The 22,679-nt window shown below is 40.7% G+C and overlaps 1 protein-coding gene across 1 annotated transcript; it reads right to left on the bottom strand.

The window, feature by feature from the left end:
• Positions 1-11,089: 11,089 nt before the first annotated feature.
• Positions 11,090-19,808, bottom strand: AMIGO2 (adhesion molecule with Ig like domain 2). The gene is made up of 2 exons (XM_079303518.1): positions 19,420-19,808; positions 11,090-12,833 (listed from the first exon to the last, which is right to left on the bottom strand). The coding sequence occupies exon 2, from the start codon at positions 12,758-12,760 to the stop codon at positions 11,195-11,197; it is 1,566 nt and encodes a 521-aa protein (XP_079159644.1). The 5' UTR covers positions 12,761-12,833; positions 19,420-19,808; the 3' UTR covers positions 11,090-11,194.
• Positions 19,809-22,679: the final 2,871 nt, after the last annotated feature.

The following is a 22,679-nucleotide window of genomic DNA, read 5'->3' as shown; positions in this document are numbered from 1 at the left end:
AGAATAATTCCAGGAACTGGTGTTGCACTGAATAATCTATAATTCCCTGTTTGTGGCTGGATTTTTTTTTTAAAGGTAGTTATTGTATTTGCTTTTCTTGCAGGGGGTCTGCCCATCTTCTGTGAGATAGATAACTGCATGTTTCAGAGATTTTTAGAATATTTTTTGTAGGAGTGAAATGGAATGACATTAGGACTTGATGGGTTCAATTTCACTTATCCAGACATTTTTTAACTTGGTCATGCTCCTATTTTCATATTAAATGTAATGTAGTTAAATATCTGATCAGAAATTAATCTTTGTATGTAAAGACAGCGAACACTTCAGGACTCTGTGAATTGCCTGTTAGGTTATGAACTTTTACTTTGCCCTTCTTTTGATTCTCATGTACTTATTTTACCTTGCAGAATTTTGCTACCTTTATGTTCCAAAATAATGTTAACCCTTACTCTCTGAATTTTCTTAATTCCTGTTAAACTCATATATAATTATGTTCTTACTTCTACTTTTTGCATGACCCCTTTTGATTTTAGGTTCTTAGGAAGGTCGTATTGCAGTTGTAATGCACGTTGCTCCTAATATTTTAAGTTATCTCCTGCAAATTTATCACTGTACATTTGATGTAGCTCCTTTATTTCTCAGATTACATATTTCAGAAACTCAAGTAACACTTCTTTTTACTGATCTCTAGGCTTCTCTCATTGTGCTTTCTCTAAAATTTAGCTCACTTCTAGCTTTAACAACCTCACTGATGTAGTGATTGCTGGTTTGTGGGTGACTAAATTAGAGGGTTTTGTTACTGAGATTCTTAAATTGGAAACAATGATAGAAAACTGAAGTGCCTTTGTGCTTCAGCTGCGAAACTTAAAATTGCTCACAGACACAGTATATTTATATATATTGTTCATGTAAAGATTACTGACAATCTCAGAGGATTTTTGAAACATTCAAGAAACCCTGCCTTGAATATCAAAAGTCAGTTTGAAATTCTGTCATAAATTGAATAATGTGTCTTATGTTATCAGATCACATCTGGATATTATTCCCCTTTGCAGGGAGTCCTCAGGGGTAAAAGGCCTTCTTGGACCCCTTGAGGTGCACATCACAACCTCATCATGGTCAGGAGCAAGGCCCATGGGGCAGGGAGAGAGGGAAATAAAGGCAAAGAGGTTGCATAGGGACAGCATAGTTAAATCTGGCTTATATTCATGAATTCATGTAGAAATTAACTAAAAGAAAAATGTAAAGAAACCTCCAAAAAAGCTTCCAGATGCCGCTGTTATTCAAAGGAAGTACAGTTGACAGAAGGCAAAGCCTAAACTCTAGTTGTGTCAGCAGATTAATGTCAGGAATATGCCAGTGTTATTCCAGGGAGCAGTCAGTGATGACAACTTTTTCTCAGCAATAAGAGGGTTCAAAACCATAGAGCCAAAACCAGGATTTCTCTGTCAGCCTGGAAAGGTCAGCTGGCATCCCATCTTCACTGATCAGTAAGGCTCCTTTCTGGCTACTACAGCACACAGCTCAACTTCAAGGACTGGCTTAGCATGTGAGTTTCTGGAGAGCCTTTCAGCACAAATACCAGAGAAGAGCACTTGTCACAACTACAAGCATGGCTTTGGAAAGGATTCAGAGCTAGACTCAAATGGTCCGTTATGGCAACACTCCTGCAGTCTGATGTACCCTAAAGGACATTAGTCTCCCATTTATTTTCCTCTGTGGTCAAGTGCAGAGAGAAAGGTTTTCTGAAGCTCTGAACTGTCTTCTGGAGGAAAAGATCTCTCTTCAAGCTCAGCAGATGGCAGAAGGCTACAGTATGGGAGTTCTTGTATTAAAATGCAATAGGCATAGCAAGAATGTCATGGTATTTTTGAAAATGCAGACACTGTATGTTAATAAATACCTACCTGTAAACGTATTTGCTCCTTAAAGTACAATGCATGCTTGCTGTCCTTCATAAAACATTAATAAAGAATGCAAGGTGTGGAAAGATCTTATGCTACAGGCTACTATAATGCTTCCTGTCCCCAGAAATCAAAATGTTTTTGAGCTACTAATGAACTACTCCACAAAGTAGTCAGAGTCAGATGTTAAAGTAGACATTACCAAACTACCATTAACACCGTATTCCACAGTGGTTATCAGTAATCAGGAACAGTAGCTTACAGCTTCCTAGATGTACATTAAGCTCCTTTTAAAAGTCCTATAAACCTGGTAAAATTCCTCTCATATGCTCTGAGAAAAAGGATTCCTTATCAGAAAGATAAGGCTAATCCTACTTTGCTCTGGATGAGTGTGTTGGAATATCTGAAATGTGGTAGCTGTACATTCTGCTGACAGTATGCAGTTGTTCCAGAAGAGCTGTGTTTCTTCTGCCCTCCGTGAGAACACAATTTTCCATACTGGCTGTTCAGGAAACCCTATAGAGCAACCATCACCTTTTATATTTAGACTCGAGAAATACACATGCATTTTTCCATCTTATTGTGTCAGTTCTTCTCATCCCACTACAAGGGTGAAATATTAATTGGCAAAGCTGACAGCAATACACATACCCTGATGCAAATACATCTCTAAAGAAGAAAATGTTACATTTTGTCTTTAGGGCACAATTAAGTTAGTTACTTCATTTTCTGCAGAGGAAAGAATAAAAATCCTAAACACTCCTACTTCAATGACAGTATTTCAATGCCTTTCAAATGATGGCTTGGAGACAATAAGGGAATCTACTTAAAACTACAAACTTCCAGCTCACTAGTCCTTTCTACTCTTAGAAATCAGTCCAGTTACCCACTGCCTCTTAGGAAAATCATGGACTAATATTAATATGGTCTACCTACTGGGAGCAACGTGGCCTGAACTAATGATGACAATCAAAGATAACCATAAAGTACTTTTCTGTCCATGTGTAAGGTCTTGATATTTCTGGGATGAATGATCTGCACCTGTGTTATTGAAACAACAGTTCTCCATGAAGGAGGAAAACACTAAGCAGTATGAAAATTTAATATATTTTCAAAAGCCTGAGACCCTATGAAGGTTCAGGTACTGCTTTTGTTTTTCACTTTTGACTTTCAACTTCTGTACATTATTTTCCCACATTTACTTAAAGGGTAGTATCCTTCTTCTGGAAAATTTTCCTACTCCAACACTTCTATTTTTAACAAATTGCAACCTGTGCTATCTACAGAAGCAGCTCATTACTTCTGGACAGCAAGAAATCAGCACTCCTCTGAGGCTTAGTCTTCACTCTGCCTTTGAACAGTTTTGATAAAAGGGGCCCCCTCACACATCATCACTGTGAAATGCACCCTGCATAATACAGCAGGTGACACATCCACACAGATACTAAAAGCTAGTGTAGCCCTCAACTCCTTATAATAGATGAACATAAACCTTGCAAGTTAAACCTTACTAAGCAAAATGTGGAAGAGAGCTTCAGGAAATGTCCCCAAAACTCTGAATTATTACCAGTCCCCATGGTATCTTGCATAGGCCTAATTGGATACTGAGTATGAAAATGACCCAATAATGACAGAAAAGCTTTATAACATTTTTATGCACCATAATGATGAGAATTTTAAAACTTCCTTCTATCACTTTTCTTTATTATGAAGCAATTATAAATCACCATGAATGTGCCAAGTACACAGCACATTGATTCTTCTGGCATGCTTTCCAACAATTTCTCCCTGATGAATATAAAAGGAGCAGGGTCTGGCCACACTGGAGAGCTGGCCATGTGCATTCTTATCACTCCCAGGCACTCACATGAGGTGACAGGCACATGACTGAGCTGGGAATTCATCACAAACAGTAACAGCAAACAGCACTTTGCAACAGCAATTTTCCACATGAAGCACCAATGAGAATTAGTTTTTGTTAATACGAAATTATAATGCCAAGAGCCACACTGACAACCCTATAATAAAATTCTTGGTGAATAAGTGATGAGAATGTATCTTCTACACTCTTATAATGTAAATGTTTTCCTTTCTACGTGGAAGGAAGAAGTCTGTTTTCACAACTGATATGAAGCAGGTGCTCTTGAAAGCCTTCTGACTCTGCATTCAGTGTGAATTACTAGGTGGGACTGCTAAAAGATAAAACATTACAGTGTTAAAGGACAAAAATTGCTTTTTCAGTAAATGATTTCTGACATTCTACTGTATTTTTTAAATCTGTAATGAGAAGGAAATTAAAAAAAATATATGCCACAAATGTAGCAACAATAATAACAACATGTCTAAATATATTTTAAAAATATGAAATTAGAAACAGAACAGCATAATAAACAAACCAGCTTGTCTCTACAGAAAACATGGATCACAGACCATTCACTGCAACACGATAATTTTGCTTAAATTATATGGGCTGATTATCCCTGCCTGAAAATAAAAAGGGGAAGGGATACACATGCATTCAAAAATAGTTGCATTATCAAAAACGGAAGGAGAAGAGAGAAAACAATTCTTTAATCCCCAAATTACAAATCAACAGATAGAGTTACAATGACAAATGTCATTCATTTGCATTCATGAAAGTCATTTAAAAAATAAGATTTGAAATATATTAACTCAATTACATTAAATTTGCTTAGCAAAACAAGGTCAGAGAAGCAAGTATAACCTCTGCTATTTTGTAAAACACCTCCTTCAATGGAATCCAGCCTTGACTTACATAAGTGAGTGGTGAAAACCTTTGTTTCTCTTCCACCAGTGTTTTTGCAGGCAGTGGTGGACTGCCTGGAAAAAGGCTCAAGGTTTTATTTGAGCCATTGTAAAACAAATAAAAAATATAACAAATCTAGTGGCTCTCTGATTCTGGTGTCAGGTAAAAGGAGCAAAGAGGACAAAAGTCAGATGTAGCCTGGTCTGAGGCTCTATCTGGTACTACAAACCTTTCTCCTCCAAAGGCAAAAGGCTAATTGAGCTGCTCCAGGCAACAGCAGTGCTTATCAGAGCTAATTCATTTTGTGGTCTGTTATTGCCAACATCACCTCAGCTACCAGGGAAAGTGCTAGAAATTCTTTGTTTCTGTGAGAGGACATTTTGTCTTATGCAAAGGCAGCAGTTGCTGAGGCTCTCACATATTGGAGCCTCCACTGCTCTGGAGAAGGTGTCTAAAATTTGTTTGGATTTGATAAGCATTTCAAATTTAGGACCATTAACCCTTGAGGAGAGAATCTGGCAGCTCTCAAGCAAACATGTTCACTCCCCCTTGACTGTTTTTTCCCTCTCCTGATGTCCCTATCAGGAATATACTCTGCCTGTTATGTTCCATGCATAGTTCAAAAGTGCAAATAAAAGCACTGAGTTCAAAAGTGCAAATAAAAACACTGAGTTCAAAATGGGATCTGCAGAAAGGCCTAAATGGGGATTGCAATTGAATTTGTTAAACTAATCTCATTGAAGAAAACATCTTCCTGATTGTCTAGGAAAGGTCTGTATAATGCAATTTGGCTCTAGCCTGCTTAGGAAATACAGTTGATCCCTGGCTGTCATAAGAAATGCTCCTATAGACTGGACAGCATCTCTGTATACCAGAGTCACTTTATGCTAACAGAGCTGTTTCACATCACTGATGGTTTCTATATCAATTTAGTTAAGTTGATGCAAGAAGCTTCAGGAATAGTCTTTCTCCTTTAAAAAAACCCCCTAAAATATGCCACTTTGGATTATTCAAATGAGACAGAAAATATCAGTTAAATTAAAACAACCCACAGGTTTATGCCTGAATAATCTCATGTTTGATCAAAAAATACTTAAATCCATAACTAACTTTCCTTGACATCTCAGCGATGTCAAGCTGATTATATAATTCTTGACCCTCCTTGCCCTCCCTACTAAATGTAGACTTCATTAGGAGAGCTAAATGAGAAAATATTATTCCAGTTAATTATGTTATTCTGCAAAAGAAAATAGATTAATACAAGGAAAAGAACCCTCCTAACAAAATCAGAATATAAAACAGTAATTGACAATAAAAATATTTTCTCCATTGCATCTGTTCCATTTTTTACTGTTAATGTTAGAGATTTCTTTTAAGTAAGGAAAAGAAGTATGGTCTTTTTATCTATGACATGACCTCTTCAGCATAGTTGGGATACCCCTCTTTCAGAACTACTAATAATACTCTTATGCTTTGATTTTTGCATGGATCACTTTGACAGCTTTATTACTGCCAGAACTCTGTTAACATACAGAACCTCCAAAATACCCAAGAAATCTGTATTTAGGTAAAAAGTGCTTGGGTTTTCTTTATTCTTTTTTAATTTTTTATTTTATTTTTAACATGTGCCCACTGAAGACAAGAGCTAAGATATTAGCCTCCTTTTAAAATATCAAGGGAACTTTGGCTCAAATTATTTCTTGCCCTTATCCCACTCAACCTCAAATTTCTCCTTTTACTCATATCTGAGCCCTACTGGACAAATGGAAAAAGAGTAATAGAGGGGAAAAAAACCCCTTAAATATGCACTTTCTTTTTTCTAGATGTTTAATGATTCAAGTACTGTTTACCAGAAAGAGAAAAAAGAAAGTAAAACCTAAATTACTAAATCTGTAAATGGAATGTGTTTCCTAAGCTACTACTTACCAATGTCAGCTCTCATCATTTAGAAGCCACTTACAAGTAGTTGTTTTAATTTTTCAATTCAAATAATCCCTCACAGCAACTTTGCAGTTCATCCAGAAATCTTCAGGAAGCCAGTCTTTAAGCTGAAAACTATGAAGGAAGAGGCTGAAAAATGTCCCTGCACCTGCCACAGCTAAATGGTGATGACACAGCCTTGAAGAAGACAACAGGAGTGTGTGCTGGGTGGGATGGCCAGTGGCTGCAGTCCACACTAAGGGGAGTATCAGTGCTGCACCACTTTGGAGATGACCACAACAGCATCATTTAGCCCATAAAGGCTGGTTTATTTTCATCCAGTTCAGAGACACGAGAGGTGCATAGGAGTAAGCTGTAGACAAGGTATAAAAGCACTCCAAAGGAGGTTGACTTACTCTAGAGGGAAGAAATCATCTTGTGCAATCCTAAATTAAAGTTTTTGTTTAATCACAATTTTGCCCAAGGGTTTTGGCTGTTCAGAAGAATGAGCTATATAATCTGTTAGTTCTTTGACACTCAAGAACTAGCAGTCCTTAGAAATCTGACTTTTTGAAGCAGTGATTCTAAGGAGAGACACATTATTAACCTGGAGCATCACTTGCCTAGCATGCAGGAGGTACATTACTGTGCTAAAAGCACATATTATTGGCTAACACAGCTAACTGCAGATTAAAGGCTGCTGTCAGGAAAGCTCTTAGGATCACCCTCAGCTTCCATCATGATGGCAGCTGCTCAGTGTACTTGGGGGATAGTCAGATATTGTATGTGCCCATTGCTAGTGAGGTGGTCTGAGTCAGACACTGAATCTTTGCAAGGTCAGAAGAGACAATCAGCAGGCAGCTTTACCTGTCTCCTGCCCATACAGGTAGAGAACACAGGGACAGTTTGGTTGTGCAGCTGCTGTTGCACTCTGTACTGATCTGAGATGTTTCATGCTGGCTTTACATGACGTGTTTCCAACGCACTCCACAAAAACTGACGCCTGCAGGCATGTGTGGTACTGGAAACAGAGGCAAGGACATAATTTCCCAGAGCTGCCTGCAGACATTACCCTTATTTTTGATCCATGAGACAGCTGGAACCAATGCAATAGGCCCTTGAGTAGGAGAAAAGCTACTTACCACCATAAAGTGGTGAAGGATGTATATTCAAAGGAGCCCCCAAGAAAAAGGCAGTGTCAAACTAAAGAGCTCTGCCTATGACCTTATACAGCATGGTCTCAGGCACTGAAAAGCAGAACAAGGGAGAGCAAAAGCACCTGGGGTCATCAGAGCATGGTGGGGAATATCTCACTCCAGGCATCCTGCAGAGGCAGTGAGTGACCCCATTTCCAGTCACAGAATTCTTGCCAGTAGCTTGGTAGCTCTGCAAACCCATTTTAGTCCATGTCTGGTGCCAGAGCATTCATCACCTCACAGAACTGTGCTCTCTGCATTAAAAATATCATTCAGCTTTTTGTAGTTGCTGGAAACACCAATGGGAAACGCAGGACACAGGCTAATGGGGAAGACATGGCTGTAGGACAGGCCTGTCAACAAAGCCTTTCTAGGAGAGCAGACCACAGCAGAGCTGCAGGTGTGGCACCTGGGCAGCCCCTTTGCCCATGTGACAACCAGGGTGCTGCAAGGCCATGCAGCTGGATGGCAGGGCTGGCTCCCTGTTCACAGCCCTGATGGGCTCACACTGCTGTGGGAAGAGAAGAACTGATGAGCTGCTTTGGCTTTTCACAGCCTTCCAGAACAAGAGGTGACTGGGGCTGTGCATTTTGGTGTTGCTGCTATAGATAAATATTCGTTAACGATTAAAAATCTTCATTAACTTCATTAAACTCACTAAATTAATGAGGCTATAATGTAAAGAAGCAGCAAAAAAGCCATGTCTTTCAAAAGCTTTGTTTTTACCACCTTGTTTATACTCATGGCTTCAACAGTGAGTACTTTGGAGGCAGTAAAATACAGGCAGTTAATAGTCACGGTGAATATCTGCTGCTTAGATCAATGCTTCTCCAGCTATCTGTCAGGATTACTCTGATCCCACAAATCCCCATATTTTTGCTGCAGGGCAGCAGCCCTGTGGAGGAAAGGCAGAGGGATCTCTACCTTTTTCTGTTCAGGAGTACCACACAGGTACTCCCACTGCCCTGTGCTGGAAACAGCAGTGGAGTGCACCTGCTCAGCTGTAGCTGCTAAGGAGAAGTGTGTCTGCCTCCCAGCCATACTGACAACTGCAGCCTGTTTCCTTTTTCTGCCCAATTTGGAACTGGCCATCCAGTGTGTAAACACTGAAATCTGGGTCAATCAACCTGATGTACGACAAGAGAGCAAAACATCTGCCAGAGCTGGAACTGATCTACACAACTGCCTGCAGAGAATTTGTCTCTCTGCTTCACCATTTCAGTCCTCTGGCCCTGGGTGCCCCATCATCTCCTTGCACAACACAGAGGACATCCACCCTCTCACCAACCATACATGTGAAAGAGTAGGAGATCATGCTGCTTAGTAGAATCTTAAAAAAAAAAAAAAAAAAAGTCTTTGAGAAGGAGACAATGTCACAGTGTCAGATGATTTTAGCAAAGACAATCATTGGTTTTCCATTATACTTTATATGTAAAAATATAGATTTTGAGTTACTGCATATACACAGACGAAAGAGGGAAAGAGCTTTATGAAAGGATGCTAACCTGCTTGACAGCAGAAGCTATTTTTAAATTTACACAGAAAAATGTACAAATAAATGATAAAGACTTCTGATCATCTTCCTCTCCTCAGTATTTATTATCCTCTACCCAGAAAAATAATTTCCATTTTCCATTTCCCTGAATATCTGAGTTAATATCTCCAGCTTTTTTATAATTCCACATACTTAGTACACAATACAGAGACACTGTTTCCTGAGCTAATCTGTTTATCAGATAGCTTCTCTTCAAACAATTAGCTACATCAGGATTTCTCCATAGCAAATCAATAGCTTTGGCTCAGCCAGATATAGGCTTTAGCATGTTGACACGCCTCTCAAAATAAATCACAAAAAGTGGCAAGTGGCTGCTACAGTAAGCTTCTCAAAAATAAATTACAGTTGTCATACCATGTAGCCCTTTGATTCTGATTTAGTTTATCCTTTACTCTTTCAGTATATTTCCCCAAAATAAAATCAGACAGACATGCTCCATTTACTTATCTTTGGTAAATTGTAATTACTGAGAAACTCCTTTGAAGTTCCTACTTATCAATGTGAGGAAGATTGCAAAAGTCCAGCCCAGCCCCAAGGTAAGCAAGCTTAAAAAAACAAAAAAAACAACAAAAAAAAAAAGAAAAACGTATAAAAGAAAAAGCTAATAGAACAAAACGCTCATTAAAATACATGCTTTGTGCAACTTTGCATAACCAGCCCAGATCTGTTTTACCAGACTTATAAGCTTTGACTGTGATGCATGCAAGAAAGCTGTACATACAAGACAAGGGCCAAGTCTAGGTAAAATCTGTGTTTTCTGAATTTAGAGTGTATAAAGTATTTTATATTTTCATGAGTTTGTCCAAATACTGCATTTCCTCTTTTAAGAAAAAACATTAGGAAGCTAATTTGATAAGACTGCAGAAACATATGCCACAGAAAAAAAATATTAAAATATTTCCCTGACTTCACAATTGTCTTTGAAGAGAAGTCACTCACCCCTAAGATGAAGCAGAAGTCCTGGTGATGGTGCAGATTTGTTTACCACATGTGATGCCAAGCATACAGTGAGCAGTGCAGGTTAAGACAGTTGGTTATAATCAATCCAGTTATCACAGCTTAATTAGTTACTGCTGATTTGTGTAAGTCCTCATGCCTGGCAACTTTCATTTTTTGACTGAGGCAACTGCAAAGGTATCATGTTAACTTTTATCTGTTTTCATTACATGAAACATTTATAAACAAATGCAAACACATTTCACAAGGAACCTCATGACTCTCTTTTGAATAAAATTATCACAATGCCCCTCATTTAATATTTTCAAGCAATTATTTGCAAATATATTTTCAGTTGGAGGCCACAAACCTTTATCAAGTGCTGCTAGGTGCTTTGGTAGCAAATTTAATCCTTTTGTGCCAAGCAGCCAAGAAAAATTGTGATTTTTTTTTTCTGTAGTGATTTTATGTAAAGATTTTACAAGCCTGTGAAAGGAATTGCAGAAAGTCTGGACATTTTTCTCCTTAGCCATAAGTTGCTTCTGTGCACAATTCAGAAGAGCTGAGTTATCAGCATGACTGGGTGTTGCATAGGGGTCAGCCTCTGCAGAGTCAGCTGTATGCACTGAAAGTGTCTCTAAACATGCATGAGAAAGTGCTGTGTATGGACCACAGAGGAAAACCAAGGCTAAGCTTGCATTAAAAATATTCCCACTAATGACAAGCTGTTTGCTCTTCCTGAGTGAGGTATCACTGTTGCGTGGCCTTTACACAGAGGAGACGCAGTTCAAGGACTGACAAAACATGACTCTTTTTAAAACATTTTATCTCTTTTTATTTGTCTGTCCTGATGGTTCGCTACAGGCAAAGGAGGTATTCAGAAAGTGAACTGCACGATACAAACACAGGCAGCAAACTAAGCTGGTGGCATGAAAGGCGTATCTGAGAACACAGAGTTGACAGAGTCAGAGTCAGATTTTGTTCGAGTAGTTTTTAAGATACTCTCTGTAACGACACTGTCATTAGGAAGCAGTTTTACCTTTCCATTCTGACTCTGTTTGGGCTCGTGCACAGGCTCCAGGAACACCACCCGTTTACCGGTGCTCGCCTTCTTCTCGTCAGCAGGCAGCTCCTGCGCCAGCGCGGAATTCAGTATGGATGGGTGGGCACTGCTTTGGTTCAGCTTCCTCTTCTTCTTCTTTCCCTTACATTGACACGGGCAGGGGGTCAGATAGAGATACAGCAGCACTAAAATAATACTGGCCACACAGGCAGCAAGGGTGGTAAAAGCTGTATTAAATGCTTCATGAGCGTGGGACCTGTTCACTGTGAAATTGCTAACGTTTATTCTGACCTCTACGGTTTCATTTAATAGTCTTTTCTTATTTATTGCAATGCAGGAATACAGCCCTGAGTTCTCTAGCTGGGCATCTGTTATCTCCAGGCTGCCATTAGGAAACACCTTGAAGTTATCAGTCTCCCTGTCTGGCTCCAGCAATCTATTGTCTGGACTAACCCAAACAAACTGTGTGCCCGTATCGCTGATTCTGCTGTCACAGTGTACAATCAGCCTGTCACCAACCTGGGCATCATGAATAAGCCCAAAGGCTTGGAAAGAGCTGTTGACGGTACTTTCAGAGCAATTCATAAAGCTGTCCTGCAGTAAAGGCAGTTTATTATGACCTCTCGGGTCTGACTGCAACAAACAGCTGTACTCATTCTTGAAGTCCACCACTGAGCTGAAATGCCTTTGATACCAGAAGATTAGCATGGAGTACAGGACACAGTCACAATAGAATGGGTTGCCATGAAGATAAATTCCACTAAGTTGTTTGGCTGGCACTGAACTCAGGCGCTGAACAGGCATCGTCTGGATGCGATTAAAGGAAATGTCCAACAACACAAGGTCTGTCAGTTTATGTTTTCCAACATATAAGTCCAGTGGGAAATGTGAGACCAAGTTGTAGCTTAGGTACAGTTTCTGCAATTTGTACAATCCTCCAAAGGCTAAAGACTCGATCTGTGTTATTTGATTGTTGTACAGCAGGAGAACCTCCAGTGCCTTTAGCTCATGGAACACAGGGCTGCTCAGAGTTTTCAGGCTGTTGGATGACAAGTCTAGATACTTCAGGTTCGGAGTCATGGAAAAGCTTCCAGGGCTAATGCTGCTAATGCTATTATGATTGACTATTAAAGTGTTCAGTTTCTCAGACAGCACTGGGACCCATTCAGGCTCCAAAATCCCAATTCTGTTATAACTCAGATCCAGCCTTTTCATACATTTATAAAGATTTCCTGGCACTCGAGTGAGGTTCTTATTTGTGCAGCTCACGATGTCACTGGCACAGATGCAGGCTGCTGGACACATCCCCGGGGCACTGCCACAAACACTCATGGTGAAGACCAAGAGGCATGCGAGTCCTCTGCAGCTCACTTTAAAAACTCCAAGTCGGGTAGGAAGTGTCTGCCAGTTTAAAGACATTGTCACTGTCTTTTAGCTGTCTCCCAGTGCTCCTTGCCACAGATTACTTGTGCAGTTAGCTTTGCACTCGTTGCTGTCAAAAGAGGGATACAGAGGTACAGCATGTTAACATTTACCATTCATACTCTGCATCATTTCCTAGGCCTTTTGAAAAATACAGAGAATTAATTCTTAGGTTTTCATACAATTAATGGTAAAATCTAGTTTTAAGGTGATGTAAAATTAACACTGGTTTTATGCAAACATGAAATTCTGCATTCCTGTTTCAATATATATACTGTAGATACAGTATTTTTTGTTTTCTAAAAGAATGCAACTATTATTCATTCTTGGACAAAGTAATGCAATTTCTGACAGTTCATTAAAAAAGAATTGGAAATGTTCCTCTGTGGAGCATGACTTGGCAATGGCATCCTCTACGTGTTTCCAAACCAACACAGATTCCCAGTAGAAGAAAGAAAAAGCCTCATCCTAAAATGCTTTTTTCTTGTCTAGTGGGAAGCAGTTACATGCTTTTCTTTACAATCAGAAAATGTCACACGTCTTCAAGCAAAGAATTTTCTCAGCCTTTCTGGCTTTAAATGTCATGTGAATTTCTTTCCTTTTTTTTTTTCTTTTTAATTCAGTAACTTATGGTTCAGGTAGCAACAGCCTATTTTGAAAGTTATTAAAGTTGTTCAATAGCAATATTTTGTATTCTGCTTCTTCTACCTTTGCCAATATAGGTAATGAGGAAGAAATCTATGCCTAGTGCTTACCTCAGGCACAAATTTCAGGAACATTCAGTAAGGATGAGTCAGCTGTTTCTCAAAACTTAGTAAAGACTTTGCTCATATGTAGACAGAAAAAACCCAACAATACTCTTTTCTGATAATATTTTAGAGTCAGTCTTGTTTGAAACAGGGGTGTAAGATTTGGCACAGTAGTGGTTCTGTGCTAAGGGATGTGCTTTTTACCATCTCCTGAGAAAATTTATACATATATAGCTGAGGAATAAACATTTCTATTCACTCTTGCTCTCCCTGGTACCTGTTTAGAGTTTGTCAGTAAATTCAGAGGTGAGTTTATCTGCATTGATTACTGTCACCCTTTCAGAGTTCAGATGTGGTATTCACCCCCACATTATTACTCTCAAACTCATTTCTCCAATCTCCCCCACCTGTTGGAGCAGTATCTGAGCAGGATAAACCCTGACATATCTGCTCAGAGCTGCTGGTAGTGGCTATGGTCAGGAGCCTGTGGACAGTGGGATGAGGAGAAAGAAGCAGCCTCAGATGGAAAGGAGCAGAATAAAAGAAATTGTATTCTCTGATGATGCAAGATGGACAAAGACAAGATGTGCCTTGAGGGCAAAAAAATTAAAATCAAGACCTAAGTGGTAGAGGGCAGCAGGGCAGAGGGACAGTTAAAGAAGGGGAGAGAGAAGGGTAAGAGACATAGGGAAGGAAGTGCAAAACCAGGGGGGATGGATGCTAAGGGAGCATCATCACTGCTACTAAAGAAACTGAGGAGGAGGTAGTCTGAGGATGTAGAAGTCAGTCAAGGCATATGAGACTGGAAAAGCAGATGAGGAGGGTGCAAAGAAAAAGAAGAGGACTAAGCAGAAGACAAACAAGAGTTTCAGGAGGTAAACCTTAGAGAATACCTCTCCAGAGAATTTACATCTGCTATTTAAGAACCCATGATTACTGATGCAATTAATTAATATATGCAAAAAGCAAAAATTTTCACTCCTCTTCAGTTCTTTATTTCCTTCTTCTGTGACCTTCTGCCAATCTGGCAGGCTGCTGTCTTCTGCTGACAAATCTACTCCTAAGTGCTAGAAGTGGTAAAAGATATGCTATGAAACTAAAGAGCTGAACCTCATAAAGACCCATTAAAAGAAATATGAAGGCAGCATGGGAGAATGGGACATTTCACCTTTCACAACAATTTATATATACATTAGCTTTGTTTCCATTAAAAAGAAAAAAAAATTAAGAGAATTGCAGGACTGCCAACTCAAATGCTCAAAAGTGTCAGAATTGCATTTCTATTTTCATTTAAGATTTTATATACAGTCCCTGGTTACATGATTGCTCAATTTTACCCCCAAAACCTTTCATGACACTGTGCACAGGTTCTGAGGAAGAACACGGTGAATAATGGGTTATTACATCAAGAGCTTGATAAATCCTTATCCCTGAGAACTGCAGCTGTCCTAGCCTTTGCCACAAAAGTCCTGTGAGATCAGGCAAACCATGTGAACTGGTAACTATTACAAAATAATGAACATGTTACAGTCACCAGCTTGCCACTTTAAAATAAGGAACCTCTGTATGTTAAATTTGGGAAGGACTGATGGGAGGAAGTGCTGAGATGAGAGTCAAAATGCTGTGACTCTATCTGGCACTTCTGATTGCACAGGGAATCCCTTGTTTATACAAGGGATACACTAACATTATTTTAGCTATAGAAATATTGTAAAAATAAATTGATTGGCTTGAATTAAAGTTTAATATCAAGATTCATAAATTCTCCTAGGCTTTTAAAGTTTCCTGAAGCCTCTAACTGCATGGGGTTCTCAATGGAAAGTTAGGAATCCAGAGGAGTATTTTTTAATCAGTCCTAAGCTCCTTACTTATTTGTTTTTGCTAGTTAGGTAGTCTATAGCAACAATTAATAGATACAAGTTCTTCTAGAGGGTGAAACCTATGAAGCATTAGAGAAACTGCCATAAAAAAAATAATTCTGTACTGCAGTGTGAATTTGTATGACATACAGACATAAGGCACAGTGAAAACACACTGGCAGATGAAGAAGGTATTTAGTAATTGCTCATTTAGTTAGTCTACCGTATGAAGCAAGGCATCTGAATACTACATTACCATAAAACCACGTGCCTTGAGACTGGATTAGAAAGGACATGAACATTAGCTGCAAAGGTTGCCTTTCCCACCAATATGTGAATGCCTGAGTCTGCAAGCTCTGCAGCCTGATTTTCAATATAAGTGCACTTGCAACAAGTGAATGGCACTTAAAAAAATTATATCCCATGTTGAATATAATCCTGGATTATATAAATCCTATGATCCTAGAGATCCTCCAAATGGGACATATTAGATCAATGCTCAGGTTTGTAAGGGTTACCAAATTTAATACACTACATTAATCTTGCATATTTTCTTCTGTCCATGCCTACAACTACCTCATCAGAAACTCCAAGCTAGTCTGCAACCAAATCCCATGGGCAGACACACACCAGTCACTGGTGTATATCAGCATAATACTTTTTAGTTCTAAGGAGCAAAAAACAATCTAAAAGGGCTGAAAACTGGATTGTCCATTTTCAAAGCTCACTGGAGCTGCAAAACGAAAACTGTTTCAGATAACCTGACTTGTCTGGCAGGGCAAATCCAAATTACAGACCTCCTAAACATACCACAGGACACACAAGAGTATTTAGAGTATTTAAAGAGTACTCTGATGAGCAGAAGACTTTCTTTCCATGCCCAACTTGTAGTGTAGTGCCTACATTCCCAAAAAGTTCTTTACTCTTTTGGAGAGTACGACTGTTGAGTTGCAACTTGTTCTTCAACCTGCGTTCCCCGTATCTTCTGCACAAATTACCCCAGATGTTCTCCAAAGCCAAGAATGCTCAACATAAATATTTATAGGGTATGTGATCCTTTTAACTTACTCAAAATGCTTGCATAAACATTTCTGGGTTGTAAAGTGTTAAGTAGCAAGAAGAACAAAGCCTACAATTAGCCTCATATTAAAAAACCTGGCATTTTGTTTCATCTCAGGTCTTAGAGAAGTCTTATTTTAGAAATTTCAATGCTGCAGATTTTCTCAAGAGAGATATTGCCATTGAATACTATCAGCTAACAAGTGCCAACAGACTTTGGCCAAGTACTCAACCATTATTTCTAAATGAGCTGCGTAGATACCTTTTCTGATTTATAGTAAAAGTGAAGGGCATGGTCGGGAGTTTTGTTTTTGGATTCTGCTCAAATAAATAACTTTTTTGTGATGCTAAAGTGCAATATTTTAAGTTCAGTGCCAAAAACTACATTGCTCCCAGAGATGATTCATCTGAACAGCAATGGTGCACGTGCTTCTAAACTGTTCAAGAAAGGCGGGACATACCCTGCTACCATAGGGAAAATCCTCAGAAACAGCAAAATTGACTACAACCAATCACATTCTAGAGAAGCTAAGGATTTGGTTCTTGGTTTTGAACTTTTTAATGTGGATGTTTGTTGTTGTTTCTTGTTTATTTCTGAGGGGGTTGGATGTTTGTTGTTTTGTTTTTAAAAGTAACGAGAACCTAGACCTGCTTATGGAAAAGGGAACATACAGTCCCACCATCAGTTATCACTTGAAGATCAACTAATGTTCTTAACATTCCTTTCTCTGGGCTCTCTCTCTCACTAATTAATAATATCTACACCACTTTTCTCATCCTCTGTTAGCACCTTCAGGCTTATTGTTGCTTCTCCAATGGAACATGTACACCAAACTTCCTCTCCCAGTTAATCTGAGACTTTGCTAAAAAATTGTTATGTCTCACATCTCTTAATTTAAGCAATGAATTGGACTGGAGACCACAATTCACCTGAATGGTTTTGCAAACACTACTGTTAGTCTTTTCACTGTTAAAAAATCAAATTGGTAGGTGCTATTCGTACTGTAAAGCATTTTCCTGTACACTGGTGATACAAATAGTCCTACATCTGGCTGGTACTTTTTGCACAGTGAAAACACATATACTGGCACACAACCCTGCTGCCTGTGGTACTACCGCAGGAATAGTGTTGAGCCCCTAAAGAGAGCAAGCACTCATTTCATTTTCCAGAAGGTTCACACCACTTTACATCCCCTACCTCCTTCTCTTGTACCACATCTCCTGTGACTGCCTTCTATTGAGCCTCCCCTCAGTCTCACCAGCCCATAAGACATTAATACATCTCTGCACCTCTCATTAACTTCCAATGTCCACACAGGTGCTCTTCCCCTCTACTAGTCTACATATCAGATGAATTAGGGCTGTACTAGTCAAATACAGCAATACATGAAATAAAAAAGTGATGGCTCAGGTATTTGTGTTCTCACAGCCCTATTTTTTTCTGACGTGACATTTGACAAAGGTTCCTCATGAACTCAGAAGTAGAAGTGATTTTTAGAATGGAGTTTTATTAAATTATAACATCAATATTATACAAGTATTATTACTGGTTTTAGTCCCAACTTTACAAATCCTGTTCAAATACATGAGACAGCCATTAATTACATATAGACTAATGGCATCCTATGCAATTAGTATTTTTAAAAGTTACATTTTTAAGGAAGGTCTGCATAAACTCACATTCCTTGTGTGTGTGTGATACTGTCAGAGGAAATATTCATACAACAGCCACCTTTCCTCAGCCTCCAGGCTCTACTCTGTCTTTATCATTCCTGAGTGGAAAAGGTACTCTGCATCAAATCATCCTGACAGCTGTGCTCAGAATCTTTGACTCAACAGATACAGATTACCCAAACATAATCCATGAGATTTAGTGACATGATAGATTGAACAGCAAAGACTGTTGTTGAGCTACATCTGGGAGATATCTTGATACACTGGACTAAATCCCTGAAGTGGGCTAAACTGTGCTTGGTGCAGGACCTAACAGTGATGAAAAAATGGCTTTACATCATATTTGCAGCAAGCTGATCCTGAGATCAGCAAGGCAAATGGAGTGTTCTCTCCAGCCAGCATCTGGCCAGACCTCAATCATGCTGAATTAGAGATTAATTTGTCCTAGTAACCTTAGCCACATAAAACTATCATCTCCCACTAATCCCTCACTAAAGATTGAATTTCCTTGAACAGAGATTTTTTTTTCTTCTTAAAACACGATAACTCACTTGTCTTAAAGAAAACCGAGACACAGAAGAGAAACTGGGTGACGTACAAGAGCCTCAGTTGGACTAATCAACAGTCTCTTTACAGCAGTACAGCTACGTGAAGTCAACATCTCTGCAGCTCTTATCCCTCTGAGGCAGTACAAGGGAAACACACATCAGTGAAACAACAAATTCATCCCTCTTGCCATGTTACTTTGTATACCAAGCTGCAACCAAGCTTCAACCTTGTAAATCACTTTAGTTGCTAAGGAGATCAGCAAATAATAAAGAAAAAATGCAACGGTAAGTGGCAGTGCCTATTACCGTATCAGTAACCAGTCTCCAAGCAATGTCAGATCTTACCAAAGTTTAGTTGCCCAGCGAAAGATCCTCACCGCCTCCAAAAATGAATCTGATGGCTAAATTACGTAGAAACCTCTTTCCATACGACTTGGGGAGGTCTCCTACCAGTCTCACGTCGGGGATTGCCGCTGCAGCCCCAGATTCCCAACGGGAGTCGGCGGAGGGCAAAGTTTCGGCCAGCCCGAGCAGCTAAAGGGGACATGGGACCGGGGGCACCCGCGAGCATCCCGAGGGGGCTCTGACCGGGGCAGGCGCGGCCACGGCCGCCGCTCCTGGCGGGGGCAGGGACCGGAGCTCCCCGCCCGCTGCCGGGCTGCGCTCGCCTCCGTCCGCCCCGACCCCTGCCCCTGCGGACCCTGCCCCGTCACAGCCCGGGCACCGGCGGTGTCTGCTCCGCCACCCCGCACCCCGGGCAGCGTTACCTGGAGCTTCCGATGGCCGCTTCATGTCCGGGGAGCGCGATGCCGGCCCCGGCGCCGCCTGCAGCCCCTGCCCCGCATGCTGCTCCGCTCGGCTCCGGGCAAGTGGCGGGACGCCGGGAGCGCGGCAGCGGCTCCGCTGCGCTCCCCCGCGGCCGCAGGCAGCGCTGGCCCCGGCGGTGGAGATGAGGCCCGGAGCTCGGCACCGGCGGCGGGCGAGCAGGGCGGGCGGCACACTCCCAGTCACGGCGGCGACACAGCGGGCTTTTATCCCCTCCTGTCTGCGCCCTCCCGGTCCCCCCGCCGCGCAGCACCCGACCCGACCCCACGCCGCTCGCCCCGACGCCCTCCCGGCGCTTCCGCGGCGGCGGGACGGAGCCGTCGGTGCCGGGGGAGGAGCGCAGCCCCCGGGCTGCCCCCGCTCCGCCCCTCGCCGCCCGGGGGCCGCCGCCGCTCCGCCCCGCTCCGGCCGCGCTCCTCGCCCGCCGCAGCCCCCGGCAGCGGGCAGGCTCCGCAGCCCGGGTGGGCTCTGCCCTGCCCGGCTCTGCCCCTGCCCTGCGCAGCAGCCCGGCCCGCCTGCGGGGGGCGGAGAGCCGGGGAAGCCCCTGCTTCGGGAGGCGCAGCGGAGGCACGGCTCCTCTCCAAGAATGCATCGAAAGCCCCCGTGTGCGGAGATGGAGCTGCGGGGGGTTCCTAGGGCGCGGTAAATGTAAAAGGCACTGCGTTAGCTCTTAGAAATCGTCCTCTGTTTAATTAAATGGTCAAGCCCCACGGAATCTCTGTAGTAAAGAAGGCTTTGATCAGAGCAAATTTGACTCTATCAAATGATAAAAGGCGTTATCGAAAATTAATTGCCATGTTCTTGACCATGGAATCCGTGGGAGAACTGCTTCAAAACAAATTGAGACCAGAACACGAAGAGGTAAAAGCTGCAGCTGAAAGCCAAAGAACACAATTTACTTCTGTTTCGCACCGGTTTTTACCTCCCCCGGCCAAGTTTCTCACGACATTTCCACTGTAATTTAGAGTACCCTACATTTAGAGACTGAAACTGAACACCGGCTACTTTAGCAAATAACAAGCATCGTGGATTTATTGTCATCCAGACATGCAATTTATAGAACAGTTTTCAGCAAAATGGGTTTGCATATTAAAGCTGCTACAAATCACACTTTTCTTTTAAGGGCACATAGCAAAGTCGTTTTTAATATGAGTGTTCGTGACTACATATAAAACTAAAAGGCTCCTTGTCCTAGAAGTCACCCTACAGGCAAACTAAAATTCTTTAGTACAATATAAGGTATATGTCAAAGATCTGGTTCAATATAGATCAAAGCCAGGTGAGATATAGGTGATACTGCTATTAGTTTGAAAGACTTTTTGAACACTACCTTAATCATAAAGATTCATCGTGTTTATTTTGTGCTGAATTTCTATGCAGTTAGGCTATATAGCACTGAAGTAATTTTAATCTTGAGGTTATCGATTGAACACTGTTTTATTTCAGACTTCCCATTGAAATATTCATTTGTTTAAAGAAGCTTGTTGTCTTCATTTAGACTAAACCATTAAATTTTCCTGATGACCTTGATACCACAAAATGCTGGGTGAAATTTATGTTGATCACATTACCAATACAGTCTGAAGAAGAGGGTAATCACTTTTGTAGTTTTCCTTCCTCTGCTTTCAAAACTCTTGAGCCTGAATTCTTCCTAAAGACTTACTTATGGAATGAAAACTCCTTCTGTGTTAGCATATGGAGTAGCTGTCCATTTGTGAGTTTTGTACGTACTTTTATTGAAGTAAACTGGTTCTAAAATACTAAGAATTTTTATTGCAGCTTGTTCAGACCTCGGTAAGTGTGGACTGTTAGGTGCAAAGTGACAGTATTGCTTGTAGTTATTTAGTTATTATAATAAGTTATTTAGATTCCAGCCATGCTATCTGGACATAGTAATAATTGCTCTGGAGAATGCAGGATCCAGATCAAAGTGAAGTCTGACACTTAAGACAATTAGAATTTTGATTTTCAATTTTATTTTTGTTGTTAGTGGTGACTGGGATCTACTTTTTATATTGCAGATCTCAGGGCTCAGGAGCTCAAAAAATTGCTGTGAGTTGTGATCATCCTTTCATGAGTTGCTCAGCTTACAGAGAGAGGCCATGTGCCAGTAAGGAGACTTTGCAGAGAAATCATGATCAAGGGATGTATCGAACGGTCTGAAAGGAGTTCAGAACCACAGGATTCTTGTAAGTCTGGAAACAGCTGGTTGTAAGCCCAGCAACTCTTTGTTCCCACTGAATGCTGACAAATTTGAACATGGCATGATGCAATCTAATTCTCTGTGCTATTTCACAACATAAAGGTGCTTTTGTCACTTGTCACATACTAAATTAGAAGGAAGATTGCTTTATAAAATCTAATTTGGATGAGAACAACAGGTATTTATCTTTCCTCTACCAAATAGCAGTGATGTGAAAACAGTACCTCTCCAAAATCTTTGTTGATCATACGTGGGACACAAGCTGTGTGAAGCTGACAGTACATTAATTAGGATGTGAAAACCTCTCTTTTGATAATCTGTACAAATGTAAGGTTTCTGGCATCACCAATAGAGATTCTTATTGCAGAGAATTGCTGATAGCAGTCTGCTCCTTCCAAAGCCATCAGGATCCTGCCTGTGTTTCCCTGCCCCTGCACTAAACTATCTATTAGAGTGGAAGCTTTTCAGTGCTTGTTTTCACATCCTGTGCAGTGCCAGACAGACTGATGGGGCTTGATAACGTCTTTTAATAACAATATTTACTGTGTGATCTTGAAAGCCCCCACAAATACAGAAATGCCTCTAGTACTTCCAATATTAAGTTTCTTTATTAAAACCACAAATTTATTACAGTTATATAATGCAATTGATCATTTAAAGATTTTTTCAAAAGTCATTTGGCTACAGGGAGTTTACAATACCTTCATGAGCAAGCAATGTAGCTACTGGGCTAGAGATTAACTAGGAGGGGGGTTCTGAGAGAAAATAATATCCTCTCTTCTTACACTCTGCTTTTGGAAGGGCATGATTTTTCTGCCAAAGTGCTCATGCAGGAGTAAGGATTTCCAGCCTCCATTTTAAGTCCTGGTTACATTCATTATAGCCATTAGGCACACAGTAATAAGGATCAGATAGTCATATTCTTTTTTTTTTTTTTGTTATTCCCCTCTCTCCATCCTGAATTAATTCTCTCTCAGTGTGAGGGTTAGGGTACTTCAG

The sequence above is a fragment of the Erithacus rubecula genome, assembly GCF_903797595.1.
Source record: "Erithacus rubecula genome assembly, chromosome: 4".
Taxonomy (NCBI): domain Eukaryota; kingdom Metazoa; phylum Chordata; class Aves; order Passeriformes; family Muscicapidae; genus Erithacus; species Erithacus rubecula.
The sequence above is the reverse complement of the archived record's forward strand: the minus strand, read 5'-3'. Positions and strand labels throughout refer to the sequence as shown.